Here is an 18,806-nt window from a genome sequence, read left to right as displayed (position 1 = left end):
GTGAGATGATCACCCAGTCTTGATTCTCTCCCTCTCACCCTAGTTTCACACTAAATAAATTCACTCATATCAGTGGATTTGTACCAATCTAAACTTCAAAGGGAGAGATTGGTGAAGTGAGCAAATGGGGAAAAAAAAAAGAAGCCATGATTTCTCATACATTTAAGTTCTGAGTGCCTGTACAGAGGCAAACTCCCAGCCCTGCTCTATTTACTCTGCACTGACTTGGCAGAACAGTGTCTGCCTCTAGTCTATCTGCTCAGGGATGCCCCTGATAATGAGAAGTCTTCAGTCGTCTTCCTTCCTTGCATTTCCCTTGTTTTTGGCAAGTTAAATCTCTTTGTCACAGCGATATAAACCTTAAGCTGCCTGTGCACAAATTTCCTACCTGTACATCAGGAAAAATATCACTTTCCTATAAGAGGTCTTACGATGGTAAACTGACGATGGTAATGCTAAATGTTATAGAAGTACTTCTTTCAAAGATCTGTGTTAGTCCTGCAATGAATTTCATGAAATATAGCATCAAAAAAAAAAAAAAGAAAAAAGAAAAAACTAACTGCTCATGTAATTTTTTAGTTCCTCAGTGTTCTTTGACTTCACTTTTAACAGTTTTTGTTTGGTGATTTTTCTCTCACCCTGCAGCAGAAATACGAGAAGAAATTATTTTGAGTGAACCAGCTCCTCCAACTCCCTCCCCCGTGCCGTTCTCCCCAGCTAAATCTGTCACCTCTGTGGAAGTGCCCTCTGCCCCCTCGCCTGTCAGCAATCAGTCCCCAGAGTATGGTGGCATAGCAGCTACAACAGGTAGGCAGGCTTATGGCAGCTGAATCTGCTTGAAGATGGGTTTTGCACTCAGTCACCTGAAATTAAGTCAACACAATGTGCTGGCTTTCAAGAGATAAGAAGCCTTCCCAAGCAGAAATCTGTTTAAAGTATCAGTTATACTTTCTCACTGTATCCAATATTGTGTGCAGTTTTACAGGAATAGGATCTGATGCTTGGAGTCCAAAGGCCTAACAGGAGATTCCAGACCTCAGCAGATCAGAATCGGTTCTGTTACTGAGGCCTTCAGAACAGGCCTGTCTCTGTATTTCTAAATGTTTTTTAAAATCAGTTCAATTGACCATGTTTCTAGTAATGCCCTGACAAAAAATATTTATGAATATAGCACTTTTGAGCATCTTCAATGACTTTAAGGGCAATCAATCTCTGAACCACATAATTCCCAGTGGGTAAAATGGGAATTGGATATCTTTCGACATATTTGAGACCCTAACATTCTTAAATATCTGCACAAGTTTCTCTTGGGAATGTTTTACACATTGTTGGTAACTTTCAACATCAGAGATTAGGAACTGGATGCCTGAAGCCTGTTTTCAGTTCCATTCTGGTGGGCCCACAGATTTAAAAATGCATACTTAAAGATATTTAACTTGTGGGTAGGATTACCAGAAAACACTAAATGCAAAAGCATGCCCACACATGGTTTGTTGATTGGTCTGTATGTATGGGGTACATACAATCCTCTGTACCCTAATGTAAAGCTCCACCTTTTGGATGTGGGCAAGCCAGTCCGTCTGTATGATCAAATGGCTGCATTTTCTTAATTCATTAAAATGAGTTAAGGAAGGCAGAAATATGAATGACTTTCAAAAGGCATTGCAGGCAGCAAAATTCCAGCTTTGCTGCTCCTTAGTGAAATGGGTGTATAGTCAGAATGTGGAAGCTATCACTTTTGTGACGTATTAGAAAAGTTACAAAACCTTCTTGAAATAATGTCAGAAAGTGATGATTTACCACACTGGAGAATCTGGCAGTTGCCAAAAGACTAATAAATCTTTCTGACAAATGTTTGTCATGTTTTAAAAGGCACCATGGGAAGCACAATGCATAGTTGTGGTGGAAAGTGATTTAAGAACATTTATCTCTACATGGTAACTTAAGGTTTTCTCACTGTTGGAGACTATAGTACATTTAGGAAGGAAAAAGGATGATATTAACCCCAGAATGGATAGACAATAGAGCCATATGATTCCTAGACATGGCAGGTGAGCTCACTGCTTTGGATCAGGCAATGCTGGAGGCGGTGTGTATGTTTGAGTCTTGAAATGATGACTTTGTGAGTAACTTGCCCTGTGGCCATTGTGGCCCAATGGGATCATCATGATGTTGTAACCAAGACTTACAATGATGTGGAAGTTTACCCAGAAGTAACAGATTGAAAAGTTGGAAATTGTGTGCTCTCCAGTGACAGTGACAGGAATGGAGATTTGAAGGACTTCTGTTCAGGCTGCCGAGACTGTAACTCTTTGTGGCTATCAGAGCTATTAACCCAAATCTTATTCCATACTTAAGCAATAGCTTACTTGTCAGATGTCTGAGCTTCCAGCTTGCATTCTTGACTTAAGCTCAGATCAGGGCAGACCTGGGAACTGTGTGAATCTTAGGTGAATCCTCCGTGAATCCCACCAGTAATCCAAGGGAATGGACTCACATAAACATTACAAAAGTAATTCCTTTTTTTTTTTCATGTTGTATCTTACTTTATTATAGTCTATTTTATTCTCTCTTTCTCTCTCTCTCTCTCATTTTGTTTGTCCTGGCAAGGCCAAGGTCTGCTGGTGTGAAGTCTCAAGCCAGAAACAGGATCACTTGGGTGCAATGGTTGAAGGACCTACTCCCACATTACAGGCAGTAGAACTTGACGTAGTTGTTCCCATAGCAGAACTTCTTAGGCAAGAAAGCTATTTCTGATTAATTTAGGTCTCAGTTTTTTCCAGCTTCTCAGTTTTAGGTTGTTTTAAAAACCTTTGTTTGCTTGTATTGGATTTTATTCTTAAGGGCTGGTGCAGTCTCATTTTTGCCAACGTGAAAGTCAACTTTGCCTAGCACAAGCCAAATTTATCAATGCCAGAAGTGGTCTGGTTAAGGTTATATACAAGTGTGTGGATATTTTCTGGTCTTAATTTGGGCAATTAGCAATACTTTAATTTCCCATGTTTATCACATAGATGAACTGATCACCTTTTCAGTTTGCTAACCATTACACTATGGAACACAGAGTTCATTCACATACAGTAATGCAACCACGTTTCAGCTATAGGAAACTGCTACATTTAAAAACGGGAGTGCTGAAGATGTATTATATATAACTAAACTATTCCATGTACAGATTTGTGGAATTCATATATAGAATATTTTGGAACAGGAACCTCTGTTCTGGAGAGACATTTAAAGGACTCTACTGATTTTCTTAAACATCTTTTATGAGGTAAATATAAAACTCTGAAAATGCTCTGCAAATCTTGAGAACTAGTCCCATTGGTTATCACTAGCTCTCAGCTCCCTAATTTAAGGCATCATTAACTTTTTTTTGCTTGTGGTATTAGCAATAAAAGTTAACTATTAAACTTGTATTTTAGGCTTTTTGCCTTCACTCAATGGTCAGCACAAAACCAGCAAACTAAACTGTTGCAATTACATGATACTAAGCAAAAGAGAGGTAAATCCTATTTATAGCATTCTACGTTAGAACATCTGGCATGGCTCAGCTAACATTTTATTTAAAACTTTCTGTTAAGTTACTAGACATTTAAAAGGATAATTAGTCTCTATCCTTTCTAAATCACAATGGCCAGATTAATGATTGTTCAAACTGCAACAATATTGTAATAAAAGTGAAAGCTATATGGCAGACTATACTATTCTCCTTTAAAGCCCCTTTTGAAGCTGATTACTTATTTGCTAATGCAATGGTTTTTGGACAACCTGAAATGAACTCTGAATTGTAAGTAGTTCCTAATACAATAGTTAACTAATCTATGCAGTTTACTGTTTAGTTTCAATAAACGCATGTCTGAAATAAATTTTCAGGTCATTTAAGGTCACTGTTTTTCCAGGTCTCAGCTAGGTAGTAAAATTTGAGAATCTGCCATAGGAGATACTTGCACAGAGCTACCCTCTCTCATATTTATGTGTGTGAGTACGATGACATTCGGTATTTTTGTGAAGTTCCAGCTCCTGGACTCATACAAGTATATGAGAATATCAGCTCTTGTTCAAGAATAAGAGTTTAATTCTCATAACTGCTCACAAAAGTCAGCTTCCAATTTCAAAAGGTGGTTCTCCCCTTCCCAGTGGAAGGTTTGGGGATTTTTCTAAATGTGATAGTTGAACCAGAATGGGGGTCTGACTCATGATTTTTGGTTACTTGAGGTTGACAGTGGTGCATCCTATCAGATGTAATACACAGTGCTGTGAGTATCTTGCTTGTATCTGGGTGGCCATTTTCTCCAGCATATAGCAGATACAAAATGCAGCATCATGAAGTAACTTTTGATTCTTTTTGCATTGGTATGGCACCAATGACAGCAGCTCTCTTGTTGGACTGTTCCATTTTCACTTGGCTCTACTACAGGTCACATGGCTTCTTGGTTAGTATCCTGAAAATCAAATTTATCTTTAAAAGAGAAAAGAGAAAGGAGTGATAATAAATGAACTTCCCTATTTTAGTCAAACCCTGCATGTTCAAAACAAAAAGCAGAACAAAATGTTGCTCAACCGCTATTGTTTTTGCTTATTTCAGAATGCAGTTCAGTTGGGTTCAGTCATATCTAACAGAGACTTCATCTCCTGGAGTTCAGTTTTGCAGCCAGCTGAGGAAATGAATTATATAGGCCTGGGACATAGACGGGTATTAGAAAGCTAACTATGAAAATCTGTGACTTACCTTATTTCTTTTTTTCCACCCACCATAATATTGGCAGTATCCTGGCTGACCTGATACATACCTATACATGAAGTCTCTGAATCTATTGTCGTCTTCTGGCCTTCCACTCCCTCTCTATGACTAGGTCACTCTGAAAACAATGGCATCACTTCCATTTGCCTTCTGAAGACAGGGAAGTGAGGTGACTTCAGATCCCTGAGACTGTCCTAAGAAAACTGTTTGAACAGCATTCTGTCACTCTGTAAATCCAGGGTAAAGCCCAACACACATTTGTTTCTAATCCACAACATCCAAAAGAAAGCAAGTATTTCCTAGAGCAGCCATGTGAGGTACTATCTGATAGTACCTGGGATGATCCTTGGTTAGGAGAATTAAACGCAGATACTCATATAGTGCGAGACCTGTTCTTTATTTCTGTGTTGTCTGGACAGGCACAACGTATGCTACAACCTAAGCATTTATTTTAAAATTGAACAGAGGTAGCTGCCAGTTAGACTTCAGTGTCAGGAGTGGCCAGGTCCTTTCATCCAAGGATCCTGACTTTCCACAGAGAGTACAAGAAACAACTTGCTGTCCTGGACTGACTCATTTTCGTCAGACTGAGATAAGATCACAACTATTTTTCAATAAAAGAAAAAGAGGCTGCCACAATGGCTGGGGACGGACAAATTAACCATATATAGTAAAATGTAGAAGATATTTCAGCCCTGTTACTGCTTCTTATTAGAGCTAGGAAGGTAATGAGTAGTTGTTGGTTTTTTTTGTCTCAATAGGCAATTTTTTATTGTTCAAAGCAAAACTTTTGTTTTATGGTGAATTTAAAAAGTGAGGGGAAAAACAGTAATTTTAACTAAAAATAAATATTTGATTTTTTTTTCACGATCTTTTTTCCTTCTTTCTTTTCTCTCTCTTTTTTTTTTTAATTTCTGTTTGAATTTTGGCCTGTTTTGAAACAAAGTTTCAAATTTTCTTTTGAAAAATAACACTAGGAAAATATGCTGACCTTTTGAAATTGAAACATTTCACCAAAATTTCCTGCAACATGTTGTTGAAATTTTCAAATCAGTTCTTCCTTTGTTTTCAAATGAAACTATTTGGTGACTGCATATGTTTCGGCCACCTACACATAAACTGTATTTTCTATTGAAGGCAGACTTTCTTAAACACTTTTCCACAGCTCAAGGAACCATGACTGCTTATGGCCACAGTAGCAGTGATGCACTAGCTCAATTGGTTATGGATCCACTTTGGTCTCAGGGATCTCCATCATGCTCAAAAGGGGAGAGGTGAAAGTCTGAAGATTCAAAAGTCAGTGACAGAAAATGCAGACGTGAAAACAGGCCTACCACAAATATCCTTGGCCATAACGCATACAAGGATGTCTCTACTACAGGAGCCCCAGATCACATCTTGCCTTGTGAAGCTCAGAATGGCTTTGGTCAGACTCAGAATTAAGCATTTCCCATTTCAAAAAAATTATTTATCTCATGTTGCTAAATAAAAATCACACACACACGGAGAAAATTACGCATATCTGAGATAGTTTTTCATTCTACAAAGCCATGAAGTGGACATGGACCTAGTAATACAGTCATTTCCCTCTTGGATTTAGGCCCTTTCATACTTCAGGAAGTCCCTGGAATCCACACTGAAAAACCGAGTCACCTCCTGTAATTCCTTTTAGCTACTGAAAAAGAGTCAAGAGTGCCCAGAGACCCCAAACTACTGTTCGGATTGGGTTAAATTCAGTGTTCTGGTCCTCATTTGCAGGGTAATCTCAGCCAGTATGGTCATGACCTCCAGCAAGAGCTGTGTTATACTGGAACAATGGATCTGTCAGCCTCCTGAGTGAAAGGGGTGTGTGCAAAGGACAAAGGTTTCTCAGCAGCTGGCTCATGAATCTGGAGTTCCTGCCTGGAAGGGATCAGGATGATTAAAAAACTCAGCACCTTTCAAGCAAAATGGAAAACCCACTTCTTTGCTTTGCTTTTCCCACAAATGCTCTACATACAAAATAATTTCAGTCCCTGCCGCATCTAAAGACGAAAGAAACATTATTGGCAGGAAGAAAATGGCTGGACTATTGCTATCCATATATATTTTTTTATAATTAGAGATCTACTGCTGTATTTCCACTACAAAAGCTGGTACCTAGTTGGGTGGAATAGAGAGGCAAACTGCAAAAGGATCCAAGAAGTTTTCTTGCATAACACCCATCTTTTTCCAGTCCTTCATTGTTCTGGTCATAATTTCTGCTTTGCTCCGGGCCTGATCAGCCTGTGAGCTAAACAGGCCAGCAGCCCACTCCATGTGAGAGGGACCTCAGGGGTTGGTGCATCATGCCTAAGAAGTATTAGCATTGGTGTTCCTCCATTACTAAGTCCCATCCCAGTTTTTCTGAGAGATGATAGCCTTGAGTTATAATGCCACACTGAAATTTCACAGTCTGAGATACTCAAGATATGTTTCTTACCTCTGGATCTTTGTGCACTCCAGCTGATAATTTCTGCTTTTATTTATGCCTCAGACATGACCGTTTTGTTCACTTTGCTGGATGCTCTTTCCACTATCAGTGCTTAGTAGGTTGTTTTCCAATAGCTGTCTCAAAGCATAATACCTCTATGAATGACAGCCTATTTTAGCTGTGTTTCTTTAATGCTTGTTTGTCTATAGGGGCTATGCAATCCTATACGTGGTCACTAACCTACACTGTGACAACAGCTGCTGGGTCGCCTGCTGAAAACACCCAACAGCTGCCCTGCATGAGAAGTCCACACGTACCATCATCATCTGTCACACACCGGATACCTGTTTATCCCCACCGAGAAGAACATGGGTAAGTCACTTCCCAGTGTCTTGTTTGTTCGGGGTGTGTTTTGGATGAACCTAAGCTTAGCTGGTTTTGGTTTTGTTGTTGGTGGTGGTGGTGGTTGGTTGGTTTTTATAGGAAATGCAATGAAATCTGTTTCTTGATGTAGTATGTTTGTATTGCAAAGATGCTGGTGCCATTATTCTTTGGCTGTTGTTATTGCTGTATGGTTATATTATGTCTCAGTTTTATAATCTTATTAAATTCTATTTCAAAACACAGTAGGCCTGGATAATACTTTATAAAAGAGAAGGCTTTGGCAGATTTCTTCCTATATCTGATTTCTGTTTTCCCATGCCTTGTTTTATCCCAAAGGCTAGATGTGTCCAAAGAACAGCCTTTCTATACCATGTCTCAGGAGAAGTGATTGTTTTCCTCTGCACAGCGCAGCTGAGACCACATCTGGAGCAGTAGATCCAGTTCTGGGTTCCCCTCTGTAAGAAAGACAGGGCCATAAGGAGTCCAGAAAAGGGCCAGTAACATGATTAAGGAAGTGGAACAGCTAGGAGGGAAGCAGAGACTAAGAGAGCTGGGGTTGTTTAGCCTCAAGAAGAGAAGGCTCAGGGAGGGTCTTATCACGGTGTATAAACATGTCATGAAGGATGTAAGGAAAATGGAGACAGCTTCTTCTCAGTGGTATCCAAGTGACAGGACAAAAGGCATGGGTATAAATTGAAATACCAGAAATTCTGTTTAAACTAAACAAACAAACAAACAAATCAACACAACAACATGCAAACAACAAACAACTCGTTTTAATGTAAATGTGATCAAACACTGGAATAGGTTGCCCAGATAGGCTATGGAGTGTCCATCCTTGCTGATATGCAAAACCTATCTGGTCCTAATCCTTGGCAGCCTGATCTAGCAGACCCTGCTTTGAGCAGGGGGCTTACACTAGATGATTTCCAGAGGGCCCTTGCAGCCTTTATGATTCTATGACTACTGTTTGACCTGCAAATCCAAAATGTGCAAAGTTTGGAAAAATAACCACATTTTCACTATAGTATTCTAATCTTATCTCCATCACCAAAATCTGCTTGAGGCACTGAATTAAAATAATTACAAGCCGAAATTTGTTTAACATTATTTGATCTTGGCAAACTTCAGACACTCAGACAAAAGTCTCTCTGCTCTTTTCACTACACAGCACTCCTGTGCCGTCTCATTTGAGTGAATGTATAACTCACAGATAACCATGTCTAAAGAGAAACAATCACAAAATCATCACTGGATAAGGGCTTCAGGAACATAACAAGATTAGCAAGAGCCCAGATGCTGACATCACAGAATCACAGAATCACAGACATGAAGCAAGACATTCAAAAGATGTTCCTGATTTCCTCAGTCTCACTGCGTACTCATTACCCTTGCACAAGTTCTTTCTCAGAGTGGAAAATTGCTTACTCTTTGGAAGGATAGTAGAGATTAATTTGAACCTTCCATCTCCTTCTCTCTTAGAAGGAGAGAAGGTTTGGATTTCTGCCTGAATGTTACTGTTAAGCCTTTCCCAGAAAAACCTGGATATCCAGCAATATGACTGCTTCATGGAGTCAGAAATAGAGTAGCAGGGAGGTTTGTGAGCTGACAGGATGCAATAACTAGAACAAACCATGGTAAGGCAGTGAATATATCTGTAAATACATGTATATATGCACACATGACTATTCATTGTTACTAATGGAATCTCTTGCCTCTGGAAGGTGATTTGAGGAAACTCTTTATGTGAGTGAATCAATGTTTCTGAAAGGCAACAAAGACTTCTATAATCTGACTTCTTTTGCAGTTTGGATTTACATGGGCTACGTGTAGAAACATATTGGTGATGCTTCGAAACATTTTGGTGGTATCTGCCTTCTTGCCTGGAACTGTCTTTTTAAACGTAGCAATAGGACCTCTCTGTTAATCGATGTGTACATGGCAGCTACCACAAAGATTTCCTGGTATTACTTGCTCTATTTATAGCAGTACTATTAACATTTTTCTGAATAATTACAACACATACTTATTTTGGATCTGCAGCAGAAACAGCACATTGGTATATTAGTTTTTGTAAGATTCAAGTCTGATGTGATATGCTAATAGAGACATGTTCCTGAAGAAAGGCCTTCACAGAAATGCAGTAGCCTCACCCATAGTGTTTGGAAGCCCAAAACTGCACGGTTCTTTTGGAAGATACAGTCACAGATTCAAACAGAAGGGAAAAAAAATAAGAGACCTTGTATGCAACATTCAGTTGGCTGCCCTGGAAAGAAACAGAGAAAGAAGATCAAAGTCTGCAGTAAGATGTCAAGGTTTCTTGAGAAAAGATAAATAGAGTGAGCAGCTGTCATAGCCGCAAAGACTGAACCTCACTCCCATGTAGAGGAGCAGACAGAGAGCATATGCAGTGTGCAGGCTGTGAGCCATGCCTGCTGCAGGTGAATTTCACACCAAATGCAGATTCTTGGCCACCCAGCATACCTGAAAGCATTCTAACAGGAGTTCTGCAGGGGTTCCTACCAGTCTTGCACACTAAATGTGATCCTATTTAAAATATATAGCCTCCAGAGCATCTTGAGATAGAAAGAGAATACCTAAAAGATCAGAGCACTTTATATGATGGTATTCCACAATGTAAAGATATTTTAAGAACTGAGGCCTTGGAACAATGTAAAGCCCTCCAAGCTCCCAAGACAGACAAATATAGACTGTTGGACTGATTTGTACAGATGTTTTATCTGTACTTCTGGCCAGTTGTAGAAGATAAAAGGTAAATTCAATGATAAAAACTGTTCCCTGTAAAATTAAAAAAAATAATAAAATTGATTAAGACCAATTACATATTAACAGAAATGAAGAAAGGGCTATGTGATCTGTTTTCCATTATAAAAACAAGACCTATAAGAAGCAATACTAGTGTATATTTGTGAAACTGGGGAAGAACACAGAGTTCATAACCTACTCTAGCTTACACCAGATCTTCTAAATCCACAATGGTACTTTCCACACATATGGGAAATCAGGACAGTAAATGGAAGATCTATAGTATTAATAGGAAAAAGAAGTCCTTTAACTGGGATTTCCCTTGTTCCATCTTGTGTCCGTTGCATTTCATCCTATCACGCTGTGCACCTCTGAGAAGAGCCTGTCTCTAGTTGCTATATTCCCTCCTGTTAGATAGTCGTAGATCATTCCCTTGCCTCTTTTCTTGAGACTGGATAAACACAGTTCTCTTCTTGTAGACCATGTGCTCCAGTCCCCTATCTGCCTTGATGGCCTCCACTGGACTTGCTCCAGTATGTCAATGTCCTTTTCACGGTGGAGAGCCCCAAACAAGACACAGTACTCAGGCTTCTCAAGCGCTAGGGGGAATAATCACTTTTTAGGCTTGCTGTCTACAGTCCTGATAATACAGCCCAGTATTTACTTGGCCTTCTTCATTGCCAGAGCATACTGGTGACACACATTCAACTTTTTGTCTATCAGAACTTGCAGGCAATTTTCAGCAAAGCTGCTTTGTCTCCAAATGGCCCCGACCTGTACCACTGCAGGAGTTATGCCATCCCAGATGCAGGACTTTGCATTATTCCCTGTACTGTACAAATGATCAACTGACCATTTTTTTCTGGATCATATCTAGGTCTGCTAGACTCTAGAGTAACTGCCAGTTCCCATCTGGACTTCCCCTAAGAAACCCTGTCAGTTTATTATCCCCATTACTCAATGACTGCAGATATTGTTCAAAAGTCACTGTAAGACCTGGTAATCGGCAGAAATATTTTGGGGGGATTTTTCAGGTGCACTTTCATCTTAGAGAGAATTAGAGTTCCCCAGCCAAGCAGTTTCAGATAGGCAGGAAAATACTAGCCTTGAAGGAGTATGGTCATCTCCTTCTCATGTCCTTCAGTATTCTCTCCTGCAGCTGAATAGAGACAGAGGGAAAATCCTGGACAAAAGTATCAGACAAAAACCAGAATAAGAAAGTTTATAACTCAATGCTCAAGTGAATTAACTGTGCATTTTAGCCAAAAAGCAATGAGGTTTTGAATGAAGGAGATAGATCGGTATCTTCCAAGCTAGGACAGAGCATCCTCGATGACTAGAGAGAGCATGAAGTGCAGACACTGCTTCACAGGACTTGGCTTTAGCTGGGAATCCAAGGGCCTCCTGGACTACAGGAGGGACAAGATAGACAAGTCTCCTCTTCAACCAGAGAAGCCTGATCTGTGAAATGTCAGCCTTGTGAGTGCCAAAAACATCTGTTACAAATTGTGCTTATCAGTCTGTTGTGTTGAAGGAATTAAAACACAAGATGTCTGCCTACCACAGTGTGCTACAACTCCATGGCATAGCCATTTCTCTCTCCCCCACTCTCCACAGAGAGCCTATCAAAGTCATGTCATGTGAACACCGGTTTGTCTGAGGTAATTATGGAAACCACTTACATATACAGATAAACACAAATCAATATAAGAGTAAGAGCTAAATGTTGAACAGTGAAGATGGACATAGGATCTTAAGTCCTGAAAAAGTTTTTAGACGGGGCGTTCTGGTCTTATTTTGAAGCAGTCTGGTTTGCCTGGTGTAAGACTTGACATGGTATCTCTAGAGTACCATTATAAGTTCAAAGGAATAACAAAGCAGTTTAAACTCTACCCAGTGTAAAAATGACATTGAACTTTGAAAAAAAAGAAAAAAAAGGAAAAAAAAAGTAAAATCCATACAAATAACCATCTTCCCTCTCTCACAATGAGTTTTCTGTATTTTTTATTTGTTTATTATGTTTTGTGTTTCATTTCAATTTAGCATATATTTTAAGAGTCTTTAAACTTCTGTGCTGAATTAATATTGAACATTCACATGCCTACACAGAGATGGGGAGGATGCCGAAAGTGTCCATTCATCTTTTGCTACTGAATGACCTACATAATGGTAGCCAACAAGCACTGACCCTATAGCTAAGGAAACTGCTCCCTCCTTTACCCCTGACTGTACTAAGACAAAGGTTTGGAATTAAAAAAAGAAAGTAGGCAGGTTCTCCAACCTCAAATCCCGTTCTATTCTGAAGTCAGCTGTGCTAAAGCTGTATGTTGTATGCTTCAGATGTAAATGAATACATCTCTCTCCCTCCCCCAAAAAAGGAACATCTGGTCGCAGTGCAAGGAGACAGCTGAACTCCACGGTGCAGTTAAGTTAAATATTGCCATACTTCCTCATCATGGATAGCAATTTACTAAGAACGTGGCAATAAAATAATAATAAAAGTGAAAAATATTCTTAGAAAGTGCAAAAATGAGTTTGCAATTTACAACTAGTCACGGAAACATCCTGAGTCCCTGTATTTGTTTTTGTGTTGAACACGACGTTTCACTAAGTGGCGCATCTGCTTGCCAGCTGAGCTGGGAAATATCTTTTAAAAAAAGGTTAAGATATCATTCTCCTGTGCAAAAAAAGTACAACTGCATGTCTGATAAAACTTACAGAATTATTAGCGGGAATATAGTTACTATGCATAATAAATAGTGTTTTTTTAATGAATTTTAGGTACACAGGAAGTTACAACTATGGTAGCTATAGCAACCAGCATCCCCATCCAATGCAGAGTCAATATCCATCTTTACCGCATGATACTGCTATTTCTGGACCACTTCATTACTCGGCTTACCACAGAAGCTCTTCACAGGTAAGTTGGATTTATTTCTTGAAAATGCTTGCTACAACATTTTAAATAAAGTTTTACTTGTAAATTTGTTAGCTGTTCGAATAATCTCCAGTCATTGTTGGTCCCTATTTTTTTATTTTCTAATATTACCTTCATATCTTTCTATTCTAGTGGAGAGTACTAAACTCTAAAATCCAGCAATATGGATCATGAACGTGTTTCTGTGTTAAGGAGTAGCTGAAACAAAGATGAATATAATCAGTTGTATGTTTCTTAGGAGATGGGAACAGGAGGAGATTCCTAACAACCAATAAAAGTGTTTTATTATGTTGAAAGAAGATGCAGGAACCATAGGGAATTCTTCTGGTGCCCCTGCTTTTGAGAATACGTATGGTTAGGAATTTACCAAAAATGTGAGTTCTGCATGTAGTTTGAATAACTCTGGGACCCCATTTCACTGTTTAGAATGTATGCTATAGACTCCTACCATATGGTAAGGAGTAACGTCAGTAACTATTTCAGGACTATTTCAGTTCACAAAACCAAGCCAGTAGGAAACAGCACAGATTAAGAACAATGATGGAATTTGGCAACAGTTCAAAAACAGTGCCACTCTACGAGGGCTTGAGCACATCGCACAGCTGGTGCTTCCCCAGCGTAGAGGGCCCTGGGGCCTCTGCTGGAAGATTTGCAAGGGACAGATACAGGCAGGAGGTAATGACATTGGGGTATTCCATAACACGGTGCCTCTTATGCTTTATCTACTGGAAATGTATGCAAGTATATTAGGAACCACCATGCTTAACTTTAGGCACTGGACTGAAACAGTTTCATACCAGATGCAAAGATATGAATTTGATAGTGCTTTGGACTAGAACACATGAAACCTGCATCTCAGTTTGGTCTTTGGCATCAGTTTACCAGGTGATCTCAAAGAAGTTATTCTTTGTTTAGGCCTCTTAAAGCTTTTTGCCATCAGCTGGGAAGATTGTCCTATACTGCATTTGTATAGGACAATCTTCAAATACGTTCATTTGGACCAGTTTAGTAATGGCTCTCTAGCTTATGGAAAATTTAAGTCTACAACATCTCATCCATTTGTGTAGCACATGGTCCATCAAAAAGAATACATGAGATGTGAGGATTTAACTAGTTGTTGCAGCTGCTGTATCTTCAATAGGAACAGTGAGTACATGTTTAAGTACAGTGTCCTATGGTAGGTTTGTATATACTGTTTTTTCACTACATGACATACCCTGTTATCTCAAGTTTGTGGTTTTTGTTTGTTTGTTTGTTTGTTTTTCCAGGATGCATCCATTTTTGACTTAATATTGGCTCACCAATTTTCTTTACTCCCTTATTCTTTACCAGAGAAAATCCACAGGAGTTGTAGTTCTGAAATGACCTCTAAGGCCATGAATCTGGAGAATCAGGCTTTTACTGTTTAGAAATGTTATCAACCATAGAAGGAGTTTCTTGTATATCCTGTCTGCCACATTGACATAGACAGCACAAGTTAAGCAAGAAATGAATAAAACAAAGTGAGATAATACATTTGTAGCTTACTCATGTCCTGGTTAATATGCCATATAGAAATAGTAACATACGTTAAAATCAAGAAAAAGTTTTTCCTTCTGTAATAGGCTGTCTCTACAAGTGCAGATGTCAGATAACTTCTTCCTCTCTAGATAGCCTGTGAGCTGCCCTGGATACACACGAAGAATAGCTATGCTTTAATGATTACATATAACAGCAAAATTTTTTCAATCTGTATTTAGCATGTTTTTTTCTCATGCTGCTTGTAAACTGAGATGTAATCTCATGGCAAAATGCAGCTGACAAACTCATATCAATGTGATTTTTCCGTATTGAAAGGAGCTACAAACTGAAACACTACTTTAAGAAAAATCTTAAATGATTCTAATCTGGAACTTGCTGACATTGTTTTTAAAACTAAACAAGTTTCTGTAAAGTGCTTGCCCTGATGAAAAATGCTTTCTTATCTATTTTTAACCAACAGAAGTACATAATGTACTGTTGCCTGCAAAGCTTAACAGGATGTTAGGGAACTACATTTTTTCTACTGGACTTTCTAAGCGGAATATGGTGTAAGGGATTGCGGTAGGATTCATGACGTTGCAAAATCAAAATACAGGGAGCCAAATTTGCAATGAATATATAAACAGCTGCCGCTGTACTGAAACCAGAGGAGATGCAATGTATTGCTGTGGTAATGTAATCAGTCGAGAAGTGGAGGCATTGACCATCTCTCTTCAAAAGAATTCTTTGTTGTAATCTACATTCAGTACAAATACAGAACTCTGGATCAGCTTTAGCTCTTTAGGATAGTGTCTGGGGATTAACTCAAAGAAAAAAAATCTGTGTGGGGGGTAAGTTCTCCTCTACAAACATGGAATCAGAGGGAGCCCTTGTCCCAGAAAGGGGCCTGAGTTGAAACAGACAGGATGTAATAGAGGTGGCTTTTAGTCTGCAGCTATAAATTACTATTTTGGTCTGAAAGAACACCATGTCAGTCCAACCTCTTTCTGTGCAAGAGAGCATCATATTCCGGGTTTTATCAGGTCAGTTATTTTAGGGCTATTTTCCAGCCCAGAGCAATATTCCTAAAGAAAAAGAGTTGTGTCTGATTTTTTGTTTGTTTCTTTGGTACAGCTTTAAGATGGGTCCTTTCACAGATACAATTTACAGACCATCAGTCAAAAAAAAAAAAAAAGTGGAATTAGTGCAGAGGGGATGGAGGGAATAACTTTATTTAGTGGAATTGGGGAGGACTGAACAGCTGGGAAAGAAAGGAATGAGAAATCATTTAAATTGTATTTGCCAACAGGTAGAATGTTGATCCCAACTTCACACACAGACTGATATGATAATTACATTGTGTTAATTTTAGGTGCCTGCTGCGGTTTTATCATTGAAATCCTTACAGTGGGCCTGTGCTGATGAAGAAGTCACACAGTTGTAGCTCTTATACTACATACAGCTCTTGAAGAGTGCAGGCAGGAGTCCCAAGACAAGCCTATCTCACCTGACTAGTAGCAGGTCCGTGTTAGGGAGAGGCTCCTGGATAATTTGGATCCCTTAGTCTTAGAGGAAGTGAAACAGTGGCGGGCATCATGCTCACTCACACCCTGTCCCATAATTGACTAGTGAAAGCCCATGAGGATGTTGTTATTTCTCACCTCTGAGAAAGTCTTGGAGCTTAGGTTGGCTCACAGAGCAATGTGATGTGTCTTGTTACTTTAGGCTAAATGGAGATTTTGATAAGTAGCCCATAGTTTCAGAAAGATCAATGACTTTCAGGTGGACAAGAAGGCAAAACAGTGGAGGAGATGGGTTGTAAAAAACTTTATAGCGGAGTAAATGTTCTGATGAAGTAATTTCTGCAGCTACTAACCCAGCAGGAGCCTAAAACAGTCTCCTTCTGGTGATACAGGCTGACTAATTCCCACTGATGGCTAAGAGTCTTTTTTGTTGACAGGGACAGTCTGTTCAAACCTTGGTCTTAATCCGAATATTTTTTTTTCTTTCATCAGCATCTGTGAATATTTCTCAGAACAGTTGCTTCCTTGTAACTCCGGGCTTGATTGCTCATTTCTTGATTTGGCTTACTGGCCAAGAGCCTGGCACACAAATAAAAAGAAATAAATAAAATTATCTACAGATTGATTTGGTACTACCTAGTTCTCTAACCAACAGTGCTGAAGTACATACAATCATATAATGCTAATTCTATCATCATTTAGGAGGGTGTGTAATGCATTTACAGAAACAGATCCATACTGACTAAAAATCAGTTTTGTAAGTTTTCTGACTCTAGTTTTAGGTGAACCAGATGCCAGGGCAGAAAATAGACAACAACTCTGTCTAAAAACTTCTGAGTGTTCCTAGCAACTTCTGTCAAGTGTAGCAGAGAGGTACACCCTTCAAAGGTAACCCCTTCACATTGTCACCATCTAATCTGCCTGCACAATCTGCATTTGGCTGGCTTTTGATCACAGCTTTTGTCTGCAGATTTCACCCTGGCTGAACAGGTCTTGATCCTCTTTCAGGCTATCCATAAATGTTTCAATTAATAGCATTCCACCTCTTCCTTAGACACAAAGTAATTCATGCTGCAGTCATTTTTCTGTGTAAATCACAAGGGTAACACTCTTAGTAGGAAGAGTAGTTAGAGAAATCTGCAGCAGCATATGTTTTAATATTTTAATGTATCTGGTAACACATAAAGATGCATGTCATACAAATGTGCATCGCTGTTCATGCAGTGCAATATACAGCAAGCATATGGTATGTGTAAGACGTATAATGCATGGCTATAGTGTATCATATTGTAGGTCCATTTATCCAGGTCCTATCTCCTGCAATGGCCCGAAGTGAATGTGTGGAGTAAAAGTATTAATAATAGGGTAGGTAGAGCATGGTCCTTTCACCAGCACAGCCACACTGTGCTTGGTAAGAGCTGACCTAGGGATGCCCTGAGTAGGAAGCAGCAGCTGGGCTGTTGTATTTTCTAGCAATTCACTCTCCATTACTCTCTTTGAGCTTTTTTATACTCCTTTAGAATGGTTTGCTTGAAGCATGTATTCTCTTGTTGATTTTAAACCTGCTATCTCATAATTGCATCGGATGGCCTATTTTGGGGGAGGAGGGTGATGAGGAATAGGGAGTACTCATTACCTATTTGTTTACTCTCACCATTCAAGACATTGTAGATCTTCACTATTCCTCCCACCTCCTTCCTCAATTTCTTTATCATACTTAAGGGTTATCATCTGTATAGATTCTCTCATGACAGATGCTCTACACTCAGCAATTATCTAAGGACTGCATGTGCACTGCAAGGAAGGTGTACTCTGAGGGGCACATGGACGTCCTGTTCTCTCAACCTGCAGCTCCTCTCCAGCCTTTCTGTGCAAACGTGATCTCAGAGAAAGTAGGAGGGACTCAGCCAGGAAGCCACACCATCAGCCATATGGACCTGGGAAGCACTCCTAGATCCCATACTACACACAGGCCATTCTTAGCCTTTTACTTTTTCTTCCTTTGCCAAGATGGAGTAACCGCCCCCAAATGGAATATCTCAGATGGAGGTACTTAACAGGGAGCCACAGAAATGGCACAGCAGTGTTTCCTTTAAGTTGTTTGAGATGCAGTCCCCACCTTGAAGTCAAGCACTTGTTTTCTGTTTTCAAAAGCCATCTCCTGTTGCACTCAGGAGCATAGCCAATGTCAGCTGTTCCCAAGCTGGCGCTCAGTTCTCAAGAGGTGCTAAACAACTTCTGGGACTCGGAGTAGCACATTTGTATTAACAAGTGCTTGTGCTGCTGTGTTGTTTTGTCAGAGTGGGTTTATAACAAGGCATAAAGCATAAGGTTGAGAGGAACAACCCCAGGCACCAGTACATGGTGGGGGTTACCTGTCTGGAAAGCAGCTTTGCAGAAAAGGATGTGGTGGGCACCAAGTTGAACATGAGTCAGCAATGTGCCCGTGCCACTAAGAAGGCTAATGGTATTCTTGGCTGCATTAGGCAAAGTATCACC

At 39.6% G+C, this 18,806-nt stretch overlaps 1 protein-coding gene across 7 annotated transcripts in view; it reads left to right on the top strand.

The window, feature by feature from the left end:
* RFX4 (regulatory factor X4) overlaps nt 1-18,806 on the top strand; it is a 94,684-nt gene that overhangs the window by 66,870 nt on the left and 9,008 nt on the right. For all 7 annotated transcript variants that reach the window (XM_048076625.2, XM_048076112.2, XM_013181030.3 and 4 more), the window contains 3 exons: nt 646-807; nt 7,406-7,568; nt 13,128-13,266. In XM_048076625.2, coding sequence (XP_047932582.1) covers nt 646-807; nt 7,406-7,568; nt 13,128-13,266 — 464 coding nt within the window. The remainder of the gene's footprint in view (nt 1-645; nt 808-7,405; nt 7,569-13,127; nt 13,267-18,806) is intronic.

Source organism: Anser cygnoides, chromosome 1, assembly GCF_040182565.1.
Source record: "Anser cygnoides isolate HZ-2024a breed goose chromosome 1, Taihu_goose_T2T_genome, whole genome shotgun sequence".
NCBI classification, from domain to species: domain Eukaryota; kingdom Metazoa; phylum Chordata; class Aves; order Anseriformes; family Anatidae; genus Anser; species Anser cygnoides.
Note: the sequence above shows the minus strand (reverse complement) of the source record. Positions and strands in the feature narration are given on the sequence as shown.